General features: G+C 49.9%; 1 protein-coding gene across 13 annotated transcripts in view; it reads right to left on the bottom strand.

Annotated features, from left to right (window-relative positions):
- Nucleotides 1-15,128, bottom strand: part of Fhad1 (forkhead associated phosphopeptide binding domain 1) — a 124,382-nt gene that overhangs the window by 57,619 nt on the left and 51,635 nt on the right. For all 13 annotated transcript variants that reach the window (XR_013049439.1, XR_013049438.1, XR_013049437.1 and 10 more), the window contains exons 11-14: nt 10,211-10,318; nt 7,897-7,980; nt 6,636-6,788; nt 3,924-4,119 (exon numbers count right to left, since the gene is read on the bottom strand). Coding sequence is in view for 10 of the 13 variants with exons in the window: in XM_015994336.3 (XP_015849822.3) it covers nt 3,924-4,119; nt 6,636-6,788; nt 7,897-7,980; nt 10,211-10,318 (541 nt within the window). In the remaining 3 variants the exon portion in view is untranslated. The remainder of the gene's footprint in view (nt 1-3,923; nt 4,120-6,635; nt 6,789-7,896; nt 7,981-10,210; nt 10,319-15,128) is intronic.

Below are 15,128 nucleotides of genomic sequence, written 5' to 3' on the forward strand. Positions count from 1 at the left end.
AGACAGCATTAATACCTGCCTCATGGAGCTGGCGGGAGGATGCAAAGCACATGGCTTATGAAACACCTAGCAAGGATTTAATGCCCAGGAGTGAAACACATATCACAGTGCTGAGTACCCAGCAGTAAACTACTTAGCACAGTGTTAAGTACCCAACAGTAAACCACTTAGCACAGTGTTAAGTACCCAGAAGTAAAACACTTAGCACAGTGTTAAGTATCCATCAGTAAAACACTTAGCACAGTACTAAGTACCCAGGAGGTGTCAGATGACCTACAACTCCCCTTTCTGGGCAGGGACTGTGACTACACAGGCTCTTGCACGTTAGTGGATGGCAGTGAGCAGACGGTAGATTAATCACAGGAACTGTTTCTGAGTGATGGCTTTCTTGTCTTCCAAATGACAAACATAAGCTCTGCCTCACAGAGCTGTTGTAAGGGTGAGCAGGGGTACACAAGGACATGTTGGGAAGGTTGTAGCAAGTGTGAGTGCTTGAAGATGACTACTATCCTCACCATCCTGTCACTATCGACATCACCACCACCATCATCATCACCACCATCATCACCATTATCACTATCATCACCATTACCACCATCACCATCACCACCATCACCATCACCACCACCATCACCATCACCACCATTATCACCATCACCATCATCATCACTACCACCACCATCACCATCATCTCCACCATCATCACCATTATCACCATCACCATCATCACCATCATCACTTTACCACAGCAACAGGAAAGTCACCAATACAGCCACGACTGTTGTTTTTAACTAAGTTTTAATCACTTGATTTTATCAACACTCAGGAGCCGGATTGGGGGGGGGGTGAAAGCCCGCTAGCTTAGAGAGGCAGAGAAAGCGCCCCGCTGATGTTCCTCCTCAGTCAGCGTCCCAGGACACTCCTTCTTCCCCCAACAACTCTCCTTAAACTTTATGTCCCCCCTTCCACTTCCTGTGCGTCTCTCTGTCTGTCCTCCCGACTCCCTCTTACTCTATGGTTTTTCCTGTCAATGGTTGCTCGCTCTGCCTTTTGATACACCGTTGACTTTATTTAATCCTGTTTACAACATTCCAGCAGAAAGCTCTTGGGTTAAAGGTGTGAACTAAAACAGGTTTTTCCAGGAAATAAAAAAATCTTGGGGTTCACAGTGTGATCAAATATCCTGCAACACACCACTACCTTCACCACCACCACCGCCTTCATCACCATCATCACCTTCACCACCATCATCACCATCACCTTCACCACCATCACCTTCATCACCACCACCACCTTCACTCCCAACATCACCTTCATCATCACCATCATCACCATCACCTTCACCATCACCATCATCACCTTCACCACCATCATCACCATCATCATCTTCACCACCATCATCACCTTCACCACCATCATCACCATCACCTTCATCATCACCATCATCTTTCTCACCTTCACACTACCCTCACCACCATCATCACCAGCACCACCCTCCCTCTTCCCCCCTCTCCCTCCCACTCCTCCTTGTGCAGATGGCTCTGTGCTGGAAACAGAGGTGGGGTGGAGAGAGCAGAGGCTCCCCAGCTCGCCTGTTCCTTTCGGTCTTTTGGACTCTCAATCTAACACCTCTCATGCCGAAAGAAAAGCCACTTTGCCATCCACTTCCTCTTCCCCACTGCTCCTCTTACCACTCTTGGTCTGTTCCTCTCAGCTTTGCAGAACCTAGTCACTGTAATCACGAAGCACAGCCAGTACCCCATCTCACCAGCGATCCACAGACCATCTCTCCAAAATAAATAAATAAAAATAAAAAAGCAAGCCGGGGATAAGGAGCACAGAGGAGCCCGCATCGGGGACTCTCCCACCCTATACCCTGCACACACAGTGTGTGAACAGAGGAGGGTTCTGCAGAGCCCAGCATGGCATTGCTCAGAGCTCAGGGCTGAATCCAGGGGGGAACAATGGCGGGTCTGAAAAGTGCTGCCCAAGGCCCGTCTTTTCCCAGCCTTTCTGGAACGGCTGCCTCGACAGCTTAACTTCACATCCATATTTCTTTACAGTAACAGATGGCTCCATTTACAGACACAGACAGCGATGACAGAAATGGTCTTGGGAGTGAGGAGGGGACAGTGTACACACAGCTTGGTGCAACTGTTACCGAGGGAGCGGTCGGGATCTGCTTCTTCTTGGTTCCAGCCTGGACCACCAGCTGGAAGCCTGGACCACCCTCCCCTGGCAACTCTGGCTGGCGAGCCACCGCTGGGTGGGAACACATCAGCTCCCTCACCCCTTGACCCAGCCCTCATCTCTCATTTCTGTGGACACACTTAGATAAATCAAGCTTATTCTAACTTTTGCTTTATTTTTTTTTTAAGAACTTTCTCCTGCCTTATGGATTACACTGGAGACACCCTGTCTGGGAGACGGCAGCATCAGAATGCAAACATCTCTCTAGTCTCATCATGGCTGTATGAACGCTGTATTTATGCAGCCTTTTTCGTAGCAATTTTTCAAGGAATGGCCACAATTTCCAAAATGTTGGTGCTACAGTGAGCATGTCCTCGGGAGCTCTCTCTACTCACTCTGTATTGACTTTTACATACCATCCACATCTGTGGCTTTATTCATTCATCATTCATCATCCACCCATCCACCCATCCATCCATCCATCCATCCATCCATCCATCCATCCATCCATCCATCCATTTGCCCATTCATTCACTGACCCACTTATCCATCATCTACCCATCATCCATTTACCTATTTATCCACCACCCATCCACCTACCTGCTATTTATCCACCCCTACACCTACTACCATCCATATATCATCCATCCTTTTATCTATCAACCATCTATTCCTCTACCCACAATCCACTTATCCATCCATCTACCCATCTACCATCCTTCCTATCTACCACACCCATCCTTCCTCCCTGCCTCCTCCGATCTGCCTTTTCTTCCCTCTCTCTCACTCACTCCTTTCTCCCTCCCATCTCTCTTCCACAGCCATTTAGGAACCTCTCCCAATGTGGCGGAACTCCCCGTGTATGGGATGAATCACTGGTCTCTATTTCCGGACAAGGCATCCAGGTGGAGCTGCCTCCCGAGCTCCATATCACCTTGAACCCATCCTTTCCCTCAAACCTAGGCTGCATCCAGCGTACCAGAGAGTTAGCGATCATGTAGATGTCTTTTGCCACTTGCTGACTATGTTCAATTCTACCACTTCCTAAAGACACCGGAATCTTTTCTCCCCTCCACCCCTACCCTGACTCTAGTGTGGCACTGTCACATTTAATGATAACTCACTCTGTAGACCAGGCTGACCTCACACTCACAGAGATCTGCCTGTCTCTGCCTCCAAAGTGCTGGAATTAAAGGTGCGGCCCCCATACCAGGTTATACTTAAAATGTTTTTTCTTTAAATGTTGTTTGTTTATTTAGTTTTATGTGTATGAGTGTTTTGCCTGAATGTAAACTTGTGTGCATGTGTGGTGCCTTTGGAGGTCAGGAAAAGGGACCAGATCCCCTGGAACTGGAGTTACAGATGGCTGTGAGCCACCATATAGATGTTGGGAATCAAAGCTTGGTCCTTTGCAAGAGCAGCCAGGGCTCTTAGCTGCTGAGACAGTTCTCCAGCCCCTCTACTTAAAAAAAAAATCAAGTTATATTTCATGTTGGTTATATATGAATGTTTATATGTAGCAATCAGAGGATAACTTTTGGGAAGCTGGCTCTTCCCTTCCGCCATGAGTCCTGGGGATTGAACTCACTCAGCTCACGTGGCTTTACCTGCTGAGCCATCCTGCCAGCCCGTATGATTCACAAATCCTTCCTCACCAACATGTTCTATTTCGGGAGGATTCATGGTGATATTTCAGACACATGGAACCGTATGTGAGAGAAAGGCCCAGGTACCTTTGTCAGAACCAGAGAGCTGGATGCTGAGGTCCCTAAGCAGCTGCTCTGTTTCCTCGAGCCAGGACAGGGAGACGCGCAGGATGTCCAGTGCAGCCCTCTGCAGCCCTGACACCGGTGGGCTGAGCTGCAGGTGCTGAAGGAGTCCCATTTCCCTCTTCAGGTCGCTGCTGCTGCAGGAATCCCTCATGCAGGCCTGGGAACAGACAGGTCATGGGCAGACAGACCCAGCGTCTATAAATGGCCCTGATGTGACTGACCTGCGAGGGACGAGATCTTGGACTCGGCGAGGAAGCAGGCATGGCCGTCCATCACTGCCCTGGCGTGTCCCAGTTTCATTCAGTTTCTTTTGGCAGCTTTTATTTTCCCCCATTTTAATTTGGTCTTGGTGAGTGTGTGTGTGTGTGTGTGTGTGTGTGTGTGTGTGTGTGTGTGTGTGTGTGTGTGTCCCTGAGACCGTGTCTCTCAGTGAACCATCAGCTCACCCTGTCAGCTAGGCTGACTAGTCAGGGAACTCTTGGGATGGCCTGTCTTTGCCCCCCAGTGCTGGGTTACAGGCACTTGCTATTTTACGTGGGTGCTGAGGATTTGAACTCAGGTCTTCACACTGGCACAACAAGCACTCTCGCCCACTGAGCCATCTCCCCAGCCCCCCCCCCCCAATTAGGACTTTTGATAGGCACAGGGATCTCCTTTTTAGGCTGTGTAATGCCAAACTGCCGCGTCAATCTGTCTGACGTGAGAACCAAATCTGGCTACTTCGAGTCATCAGAATTCCTGTCAAGATCAAGGCACAAGCTGGACAGAAAGTGCGGTTTCCTGACTTGTTTGAAAGAGTGCTGACAAGCCAACATTCGCACAAAACTCCCCAAATAGTAGCTTCTGATTGCAAGAGAAAGCAGAAGCAGCTGCGCGCTCTGACATGCTGAGGGTGGGGGCAGCAGGGGGCACCCCGGACCTTCGTCCTGCCTCTTCTAGAGGGGAAGGCAGTGAGCTGAAAATAGCCTTCCCTGCTGGGCCCAAAATGAAGATGTTGAGCAGAAACCTCTCTCTCTCTCTCTCTCTCTCTCTCTCTCTCTCTCTCTCTCTCTCTCTCTCTCTCTCTCTCTCTCTCTCGTTTGTGTGTGTGTGTGTGTGTGTGTGTGTGTATGTACATTCATGTGTGTACACATGTGGGTATGGAGGTCTGAGTCTCAGGTGTGGTTCCTCAGGAGCCATTTACTTTGTTTTGGGGTTGGGTTTTTTTTTTTTTTTTTTTGGTTTTTAGAGACAGGGTTTCTCTGTGTAGCTTTGCGCCTTTCCTGGAACTCTTTATGTAGACCAGGCTGGCCTCGAACTCACAGAGATCTGCCTGGCTCTGCCTCCCGAGTGCTGGGATTAAAGGCGTGCCCCACAGACATATCTGTCTCCACTGGTGCTGGGGTTACAGGCACTCACTGCCATGCTCAACTTTTTTATGTGACCCAGGGGTCAAACTCAGGTCCTTGCTCGCACAGCGACCATTTTACCGGAGCCGTCTCCCCAGCTGTGGCCGCCCGCTCTTTCTGTTTTTAAATTCCAGAGCAGGGGACTCCCCAGCGTTGGTACAGTCATCTCTTCCTATCTGCGGGGAATCAATTCGTTCCACGACACCGAGGTCAAAGTCGGAGGAAGGTTCAGATTCGTTCTAAGGGGCGTGGCATTTGTATCCTGCCCTCACACATCCTTCTGTACACTTTAAATGGGGCCTCGGCAACTTACAAGACCCAGCACAATGTACAGGCTAGGAGGAAAATGACGAGAAAAATGTCGGAGTGGAGAGGAAGTCCGGTGGTACAGTACTTGCCCACCGTGCACAGGGCCAAAGCGTTCATTCCTTGCACTACAAAAGCAAACTGCCCACCCAGAACAAATTCAAAACTTCTCTGGTACATGACTGACTTCTGGGGCATGTGTATGCAGACCAGAGGCCAATGTTGGGGTCTTCCTCAACAACTCCCCACTTTGCTTCAGGAAGCTTTTGATGTGTTTGAGATAAGGTCTCATGAAACCCAGGCTGGCTTCAACCTTGCTGTGTAGCTGAGAACGACCTTGATCGTGGAGCCTCCACCCCTCAAGGACTGGGATTATAGCCCTGCCTCAGTATGCCCAGTTTTATGTGGTGATGTGGATCCAACTCAGGGCTTCATGCATGTCAGGTCTTAGCTACACATCCCCTGCCCTGCTTATTGTTTGTCAGGGCCTCTCACTGAACCTAGAGCTAGCCTATTTGGCTAGATGGGGTGCCACATATGCTCCCAGAATCTTCCTGCACCTGCTTCCCCAAGCACTAGGGCTATAGGCATGTGTCATCCAGCTTTTTAATGTGGGTGCCAAGGATTCGAACTCAGGTCTTCATGCTTGTGCAAGCAAGCACATGACTGACTGAGCTATATTTTGAGTTTGATAAAGTAAACCTGAATGTGTTCAATGTGGGTGACACTCTTTTTCTTCATGTTTTTGATCCGAAGATGTGAAACGTTGGATACAGAGGGCTGACACCGCCTGAAAATACTCAGCCATCTCTTTCTGTCCATATCAACTTTCCCTGGGAGGCATTTTTGAGTCAAAGGTGGATTTAAAAAAGAATGTTTCTCCCCAACCTGCCCCAGAAATCAGGGCAATTTCTTGACAAGTAGCAGAGAGGGGGAGGGCTAGTGGCCGCCTGTGAGGCTAGAGGCTACCTGACAGTACCTGGCAGTTGTTGAGCAGAGTCCTCAGCTTCTCCACGCTCAGTGCGGTCTCCTCCCGTTTGGAGCTGCCCAGATGGGCATCCTTTTGCAGGGTCCATTTCCTCTGCTGGAAGCTGAGGCTGTCCTCGGTGACCTGGATGATCCTCTCTATCAGCTGGTCAGAGGACAGAGAGGAAGACGTCTCAGGGCAGCATGCTCTGTGAGGCAGTGGCCGCACAAGTCCTGCCTCAGTGGGCCGGAATGAAGGCCCTGAGAGGCTGGCTCTGAAGGAACAGGTGCTCTGTCACCTGGACACATTGCCCAGGAACTGGAGGTCTGTACTGCTACTCTGAATTTGTTCCAGATCTTCCACACTGGTAGCAATGACTCTTGATACTAAGCTGGGTGTTCTGTGTGCCTTCACAGGTCAGGTTCTCCTGTACCTGCCCGCCTGTGTTTCTCTCTCTCTCTCTCTCCCTCCCTCCTTCCCTCCCTCTCTGTGTGTGTGTGTGTGTAGAGTGCAGTACAGTGCACATATGTGTAGGTGCACCTTTGAGAGTATGCATTGTGTACGTATTTTGTGTGTCTGTGTCTGTGTGTGTGCATGTGGCCAGAGGACACATGCCTCATGTGCCACCCACCTTGTTTTGTTGAGACAGGGTATCTCACTGGCCTAGAACTTGCCAAGCAGGCTAACATTGGCTGGTGAGAGACCCCTAGCCCCCGGGATCTGCTTGCTATGCGTCCCTAGCACTGGGGTTACAAGCATCACACTACCCAGACCTCTGTGTTTTATTGTGTTTCAGGGATCGAACTCAGGTCCTCACACTTGCAAGGCACACACTTTACCAGCTGAACCGTCTCTCCAGCCTCCACCTGAGGCTTCTTATCTGCTCTTGGCCACAAAGGGCTGAAAGATAACAGGCAGCATGGCAGAGGCCTGTCCACACTGCTGTGGCTATCCTCCCCCTTTGGAAGGGATCAACCAAGGTATGTGGACCGACGCCAAGCCACCCCTCTGCTCACAGAGCATCAGTGTGTCTGGTGACCAGCCGTGACCGGCTGGACTTGATTTCCACTAGTAACATTTCAAGGGAGTTTAGCCAGCTTTCACTTCAAAAGCCAGGAAATCCCCTAAAAATCAAAACAAATCTTTATGGTGTAGCAACAGTGTGAAAAATATGTGTCACTAACAAAAACAGAAGCATATGCTCTCAGGGTCTGGCATCCAGATCCCCGGAGACAGAAGCGAACGAGTCACGTGGTCAGAGAGCCACACTAACCTGCTGGTCGGTGACGGGCTTGTCACGGAATGGCTTTGCTCTTCCAAAAGTAGCTTTGATGACCTGGCTTCTGAAGTGCTCTAGCTGTGGCACAAAGGGGGTGACAGGTCAGCGGGGGTTGTTGAGACAGAGGCAAGGCTCAGATGGCGTCCCCACCTCTGGGTCCAGGCCACATGCCTGAACAGTCGTTCAGAGTTACGAAGCACTGGGGTGCAGAGCCACAGACAGAACAGAACAGTCTGCTTCAAAGTACGTCTTAGTGCCCAGCCTGGCCGGGGCACATGGTCCCTGAACATGTCCCAGGCCCTCCAAAGAGCCCCTTGCTATTCAATTATCCAATGGGAAAGCCTGGGCCCGGGAGCTCCTTCTCATCATTGCTGGGCTGTGGAATAAATATGGAGGCTGTCAGCCCAAATAGTTTGTACCCAGCATTGGCAATGGGAGAGGAGAAAGCAACTCCTGTCCCCAGGGGCCTTGGACATCAACTGTCCCAAAGTCTCTGTCCATTGTAATTCATTTCTATGTCCCTAGAGTCACCACAGTGCAGGCACGGAATGGGCACTCGGAGGGTGTTTGCTGGGCACTCGGATATGGAAACATATAGGTCAGGCCTGTAGCTGGTACCCAGTGCCTCCCATGAGCTGGAGTTTTCAGCTTCGGGGAGAGGGGATCGCCCTGTGTGTAAAGTCAGAGCCTAGAGAATCCCAAGTCTAAGGTGCCTCCGACTCCATCAGGAAGCAGAGGTTAAGAAGCCTGGTTGAGAATTTACTCCCACGGCAGCCCATGACCTACATCTGTGGTCCACTGGACAGATGTGGGCATCAAAGACTATCATACATCCCCAAGCGGACATGGAAGGCCACCGGATGAAGCCAGAGTCCAGGAGTTCATAGACCTCCGGACTCCAGGAAACCAGACATGGAGACAGTAGCAAAGACCTTCAAGCCAAGAGCTCTGAACTTTCCTGGCCGAAGGAGGGGTCAAGCTGCCCAAGAAGTTGGTGATGTTGGGGAGGCCCTGCATTCCAGGGCCCCCTGGTGCCACTGAGGGACTGTCCATGGGAATGACTGCCTCCGGTGAGCGGGATATGGTGACAAGAGATTGGACGGTGTGCTGGGTGCTAGTGACCCTGGGCAGGGCCTTGAGGTAAGGGGACAGTGAGGAGGCCGGGAGGGAAGAGGAAGGCTGGTTCCCGCCCTCTGGAATCCAGCGTGGGGCTGAAATGAAGGGCTCTGAGCGCAGGCCATGCCCTCAGATCAGGTGCATTTTCAGGGGAGATGAAGGGGCACACAGACTGGCAAGTCTATGATGGGACAAGGGCCCGAGGACGTACTAGAGAAGTCACAGGTGTGATGGGTTATTTGATGAAGGGCTCTAACGGCTGTCCAATGATGAGTGCCACTTAATGGAGTAGGCCTCCGCATGTCCTGAGTGCGGGGCCATACCTGGTTACCCAACCTGGTTACAGTTTGGATGAGAGTAAGTAGAAATGGTTGTAGACTTGGTGCTGGGCAATAGAGAATTATGCTTCTTAGCCTTTTGGGGGTCGCTCCTAGCCCTTCTGAAACCCTGCTATGTGCTACGGTAGACCCTCCTCCCAGACACAGATGCACAAACACCTTGGAACACAAAGTGTCTTGAGCCAGGCGGGGTTTCAGCAGAGTTTCCCACAGAGAATCCTGGGTGGCTTAGGCCTCTGCTCTCAGCTTTTCCTTGGCTCTCCCCAAGCCCTGGGTAAAGTCTTGGGACATTTTCTATCTTTCACAGTGGGGCCCTGTGCAGAGGAAGGGCCCACTGACCATCTTGGACCAGAGCGATGGAAGATGGCCCTCCGTGCCCAGCCAGGCAAGGACTCTCTCACTACCCTGCCCGGGATCTTCTCTGTCTAGTGTGGACTTTGGACACTCAGGGCTTACTTATTAAAAAAGAAAGGCATTTCCTTAAGGCCGCTGTAAATCTGCTGGGGGCCCCTGGAGGGGGGGGGGAGATTGGGGTAAATGTCAGCAACTGAAAATATAGGGAGAAAGTTCTAGAAACACTCCAGAGAGGAAGAGAGGGTGGGGGGTGGGGGTGGTGAGTATGGGACAAGGGGACCCGGGGCAGGGTTGGCTGTCTGCCAGGGTCTTGGGTCATAGCACACTATTGAGTGAGAGCTGCCCAGCAGGAGAAGATGGACGGAATGGCCCCCTCTTCCTGCCTTAGGCATCACACCCCACTCTACCCCACCCCACCCTGACACCAAAAGTGGCTGCCAGGGTGGAGGAGACCCCCGGGGGCACATGGCCTGTCAAGGAGGGCTGTGGAAGGCTCCTACCTGGCCTACTGCCCTTTCCAAATTGATTTTAATGAGACTCTCTCTGTTCCCCATTTCTTGCAGCTGAAGCAATTTCCTTCTGGAATCTTCCTGAAGCTTCTCTTCAACCTGAAAGGATGATGAAAGCATGTGCTGTCTGCTGCTAACGTGGTCATGGGGTAGTCTGGGGAGACCCCTCTAGGATATCCGATGGCTGCTGGAGCTGGGGGTGGGGGGAAGGGTCAGCCCATGTGGCAGGGGTCAAAAGTGAGTTCCGTGTGGAAGCTTGCAAGGCACTGTCCCCTGGGGACCAGGCTTTACTCCCCAGGCTCAACCATGCTAGTCCTACCCCTGGCTTGAATCCAAGCACAGCCCCTAATAAGTCATGTGACTTCAGGGAGTTATTTTGCTGGTCTGTGAGTCGGTGATCCATGAGGGGTGGGGAAGTGTTACCAGGGCTGCCTCGAAGAGTTGACTGTGGGGTCAAGAGTGTTTGGAGTAGCCGTGGTATTTCCTAAGGGCTCTACGCGTCTGTTAGGGTTTGCTGTCACTTATAAAGCTGGAAGACAAACCACCCACCGTTATTCTGACACCCCAAGTGACCTGCCCACAGGGGGCTTGGTAAATACTGTTTTTAGGAATACTATCCTGACCACATCACCAGTGGGGACCACTTTGTCAGCCAAAGCAACACTTTGAAAGAGCTGGAACGTGCAGAAGGCATTTACAAGGGATGGGGGGACAGGAGCCTGATACTTACTCCCTCTCTGTAAGCCTGAGAGTGCTCAATGCTGCCCTCTGCTGGCCTTTGTGGGACACGGCTGCATCTCTATTCACACAGCTACTTTTTTCAAATGAGACGTTAATTAGACGGAATGGGCTTCCGGATGGCACGGACAAACGTATACAATTCATTCTGAACACACTTATTCCTCGTTATCCTCTCTCTTGCCCTCTCTCCTGGCAGCTCCTTCCTCTTCCTGACTTGACCCTTTCCCTTCATGCGGTCTAGCGTAGATTGGAGGTGGGGGAGGGGAGTGCTCCTCTCAAGGAAGGGGTTTCATGCTGAAGCAGCCTCACAAGCCTCTTACTGGGGTCTGGAGAGGGGTGCACAAATACCATACACCCAAAACCCTTCAGAACTTTCTTCAGAGCCCCGTGGGGCAGTGAAGAGCCTCTGAGACCAAGGCTGCTCGAGAAGCCTGCTCACAGCTGTGGTCTTCATCTCACTTTCCCCGAAGGTCTTCCTAGGTCTAAGAGGTCTGGACTTCCATGCCTGACCTTGGACCTGCTCTGTACTGCTCACCCTAGTGGCCTCCTCCCTGCTCCCCAGCCCAAAGCCCCAGAGCCAGCCTCAGCCACAGCCCAGCTCCACCCCGGCCCTCAAGTGTCCTGCCTGCCCTGCTCCTCCATCACTGGTACAGAGAAGGTGTTTAGGGGTGCATTTAGTCCTCAGAGGCTTATCAGGTCCCTATCCTGTACACAGCCTCAGGCTGGGCACTGGGGACCTTTGGCCTGAGATTCATGGTCTCCTTGCTTCCAGTTTAGTTCCTTCTAGTGCATTCTTTAGGATACTGCTGAGAGTCCCCCAGATGTGATTCATGGTGTCTGAGGCAGCTTCCTTCCATGAGGCCTGGATGACCTGGGCTGCCTGCTGCACTGCCCATTGGCCATGTCTGACTATATGTGACATGTGATTAAGGATGTTGGATGCATCCTTGCTCAGTGGAGGATGTGGATTTTCAATTGAATTTAAAAATAACATTTTATTTTTAAATATGAATGTGGAGGGACTGAATTTTAAAACGAATTTGATTTCAGTTTCAATAGTCACACAGGGCTAGTGGCTGTGCCATAGTGATGAGTCACCTCAATGAGGCTCTGGCTTGGTTTTTGCCCCTTTCTGAGCATATGATTTCACATGAGCTGTTCTGCTCTGGGATGCGTCCTCAGCCCTCACTCCCTCATTGTCACATGGACACCACGGCTCCCAGATCTGAGTGGGCTAAGTGAAAAGACAGAATGCCTGTTGCAATGCCAGATGCAGCTCCGTCTCCACCGTCATAACTAGTCACGAAGCCGGTGAGGCCAATGCCTGGGTCAGAGCCCTCCAGTAGCTCCTCTCTGCATTCAGTACACAGCCCAAGCTCCAAACTTAATGAAAAAACAAAACTAATAAAGCCATCAAGTCTAAGATGCAAGAAACCCACAGGAATGCGAACGGAGTCAGGAAAAATGAGCTCACCCCTGGAGCTGCGAGTCATTAGGGAATCTCCAAAATGGCAAGGGAAGACCCAATACATAAAAACCATCACACACAGTAAGAGCAATTACGTAACAGTTAGACGTACAGTCGGGAGACAATAGATCTCTAGACAGGAAATCACTGTCAACGGAGAAGTCAGTGCAATCAAAATATGTTCCCAGAAAGAAGGGTAAAATATCCACACACACACCCCACAAAGCATACATAACACACACACACACACACACACACACACACACACACACACACACACCTGAGAAACTTTGTCATCAGTACAGCCTAAATCCTTAAGGATGTGTTTTAGGCAGAAGAAGAAGGACCCTGGGTAGATACCCAGGATGTGGGGAAGGCGAAGCTCCTGTGGGTGGGAACACAGAATGTGCAAAAGCACTTGGGATGTCATATGAAGGGAGGTGTAGGCAGCGATGATTACAGTGTAAGTCTGTGTGTCACAAGTGATACCAAAGAGTTGATGTTGGTAGCCATTGTGTCATCCAGGACTGGGGAGAAATCATCTACAGACATTGGGTTTTGATAAGCTGAAAGTACATGTTTAGAATAACTGTGAAAAGATATCTAAAGAGTGAAAACTCAGTCAGTATTGGACTGTGGGAAGACACAATAGCTTTTGCGCTATTCTTACTGGACGGAGAGCCAAGTGAGAAAATGCCAAGTGAATACAGGGGGAAAATAAACCAGTGAAAATTATCAATGAGGAGGTGAGTAATGACGGTGCATGCCTTCAACGCCAGCACTTGGGAGACAGAGGCGGTGGTGGTGTCTATCTGTGAGTTCCAGGCCAGCCTGATCTACACATTGGGTTCCGGGACAACTAGGACTACATAGTGAGACCTTAGTTGGTTTGTTTGTTTGAAAGAAAAGTGAAAGAAGTGTAATACGAACAGGTGGTGCAATTGATAATGAGCAAAAATGTAAGTTTAAGGCACAATATACCAACAATTGCATTATTTATCAGTGGGTTAAAAGGCAGCATCTTGTCGGGGGACTGGAGAGATGGCTCAGTGGTTAAGAGCACTAGCCGCTTTTCCAGAGGACTGAGGTTCAACTCCCAGCACCTACAGCTCACAAGCATCTGTAACTCCAGTTCCAGGGGGTCCAAGTCCCTCTTCTGGACGCCTTGGGTACTGCACACACATGGTGCACAGACATATAAGCAGGCAAAACACCCATACACTTAAAATAATTATTTTAAGAATTAAAATAATACCCTGACTGAAGCAACATGAGGCAAGGAGGATTTATTTGGCTTAAGTGTCTAAGTTATAGTCCATCATGGAGGGAGGTCGAGGCAAGAACACAAGCTGCTAGCCACATCGTATCCACAGTAAAAAACAGAAAAAAAAAAATGCATGCTATCCACTGATATTTGGTACTCAGCTAGGGTTCTCTTTAAAAAAGTTTAAAAAAAGTGTGTGTGTGTGTGTGTGTGTGTGTGTGTGTGTGTGTGTGTGTGTGTGTGTTGGGGTGGGGTATGTGCACACAAGCTCAGGTGCCTTGGGGGACAGAGGTATTGGATATTCTTGGAGCTGGAGTCACAGGTGCCAGGAATTGAACCCAGGTCCTCTGAAAAAGCAACAAGCACTCTTTACCTCCAAGCCATCTCTCCAGCACCGAATCTCTCTAGCATCTTTTTATACAGTTCAGGGATCAACCTAGGGAATGATCTCACCCCTATTGGGCTGGTTCTTCTTATACCAATTAACAATCAAGATAACCCCTACAGACTAGCCCATTTAGATAATTCCTCAACAAAGGCTCTCTTCTCTGGTGAACCTAGGAGCTGGCAAATTGACAGTTAAAAGCTAACCATCACAATGGTCAAACCCGACCTAAAAGATACACGTAGAACACTGTGTTCTCTGCAGAATGCATGTTCTTCTTGTAGGCACATGTGAAGCAAGCATAGAGCACATGCAGACCACCAAGAGAACCTCAGTCAATACTGAGGGCTAAAATCACCAGGGCAAGACCTCTGTACACAATGTAATCTAGAAACCAATAACCAAAAGGCAGCCAAGACACCCTCATATATTAAATATTAGAAAATAACCCCAAATACCCCACATGCTAGAGAAGAAATAAGAGTGGGCACTGGAAAAGACTGGGTTCTGAGTTACAATGAAAAGCATCCTAGAACATGTGGGGTGCAGCTAAAGCCTCATTTAGAGGAAAATGTATGCCCCAGAAAGAAGCTTGGTTCTGTTACCATGACTACAATGATTTTGATGGAGAGATAAGTCAAAGTCAGCCCATTTTCACTGAAAAGATCTTTTACACAGTGAAGTTCATTGAGCCAGTGGCTCGGCACATTTCCAAATGTTTCCATTTTCATTGTCTTGGAATCGTTTTTTATCTGGATGCATTCTTTTCTGGGCAAATTTTACAGAGAGTTTCTTCTGGTCACTGAACGGCCTGATGACTTGAGTTCAGGTCTCAGCAGCAATGTTGGGCAGCCCACCACCACCTGAAACTCCAGCCCAGGGGACCTGACACCTCTCCTGGCTTCCAGGGCCACCTGAATATACGTGTGCATGTGCGTGTGTGTAGGACAGAGGTGTTTCTTTCTTTCCAATCTCATTTTCTTTATATTGTTTGAATTTCATACATGGATATAATGTTTTGATCAGATCCATCCCCTACTCCCTTCCCTCC

The sequence above is a fragment of the Peromyscus maniculatus genome, chromosome 2, assembly GCF_049852395.1.
Source record: "Peromyscus maniculatus bairdii isolate BWxNUB_F1_BW_parent chromosome 2, HU_Pman_BW_mat_3.1, whole genome shotgun sequence".
Lineage (NCBI taxonomy): Eukaryota > Metazoa > Chordata > Mammalia > Rodentia > Cricetidae > Peromyscus > Peromyscus maniculatus.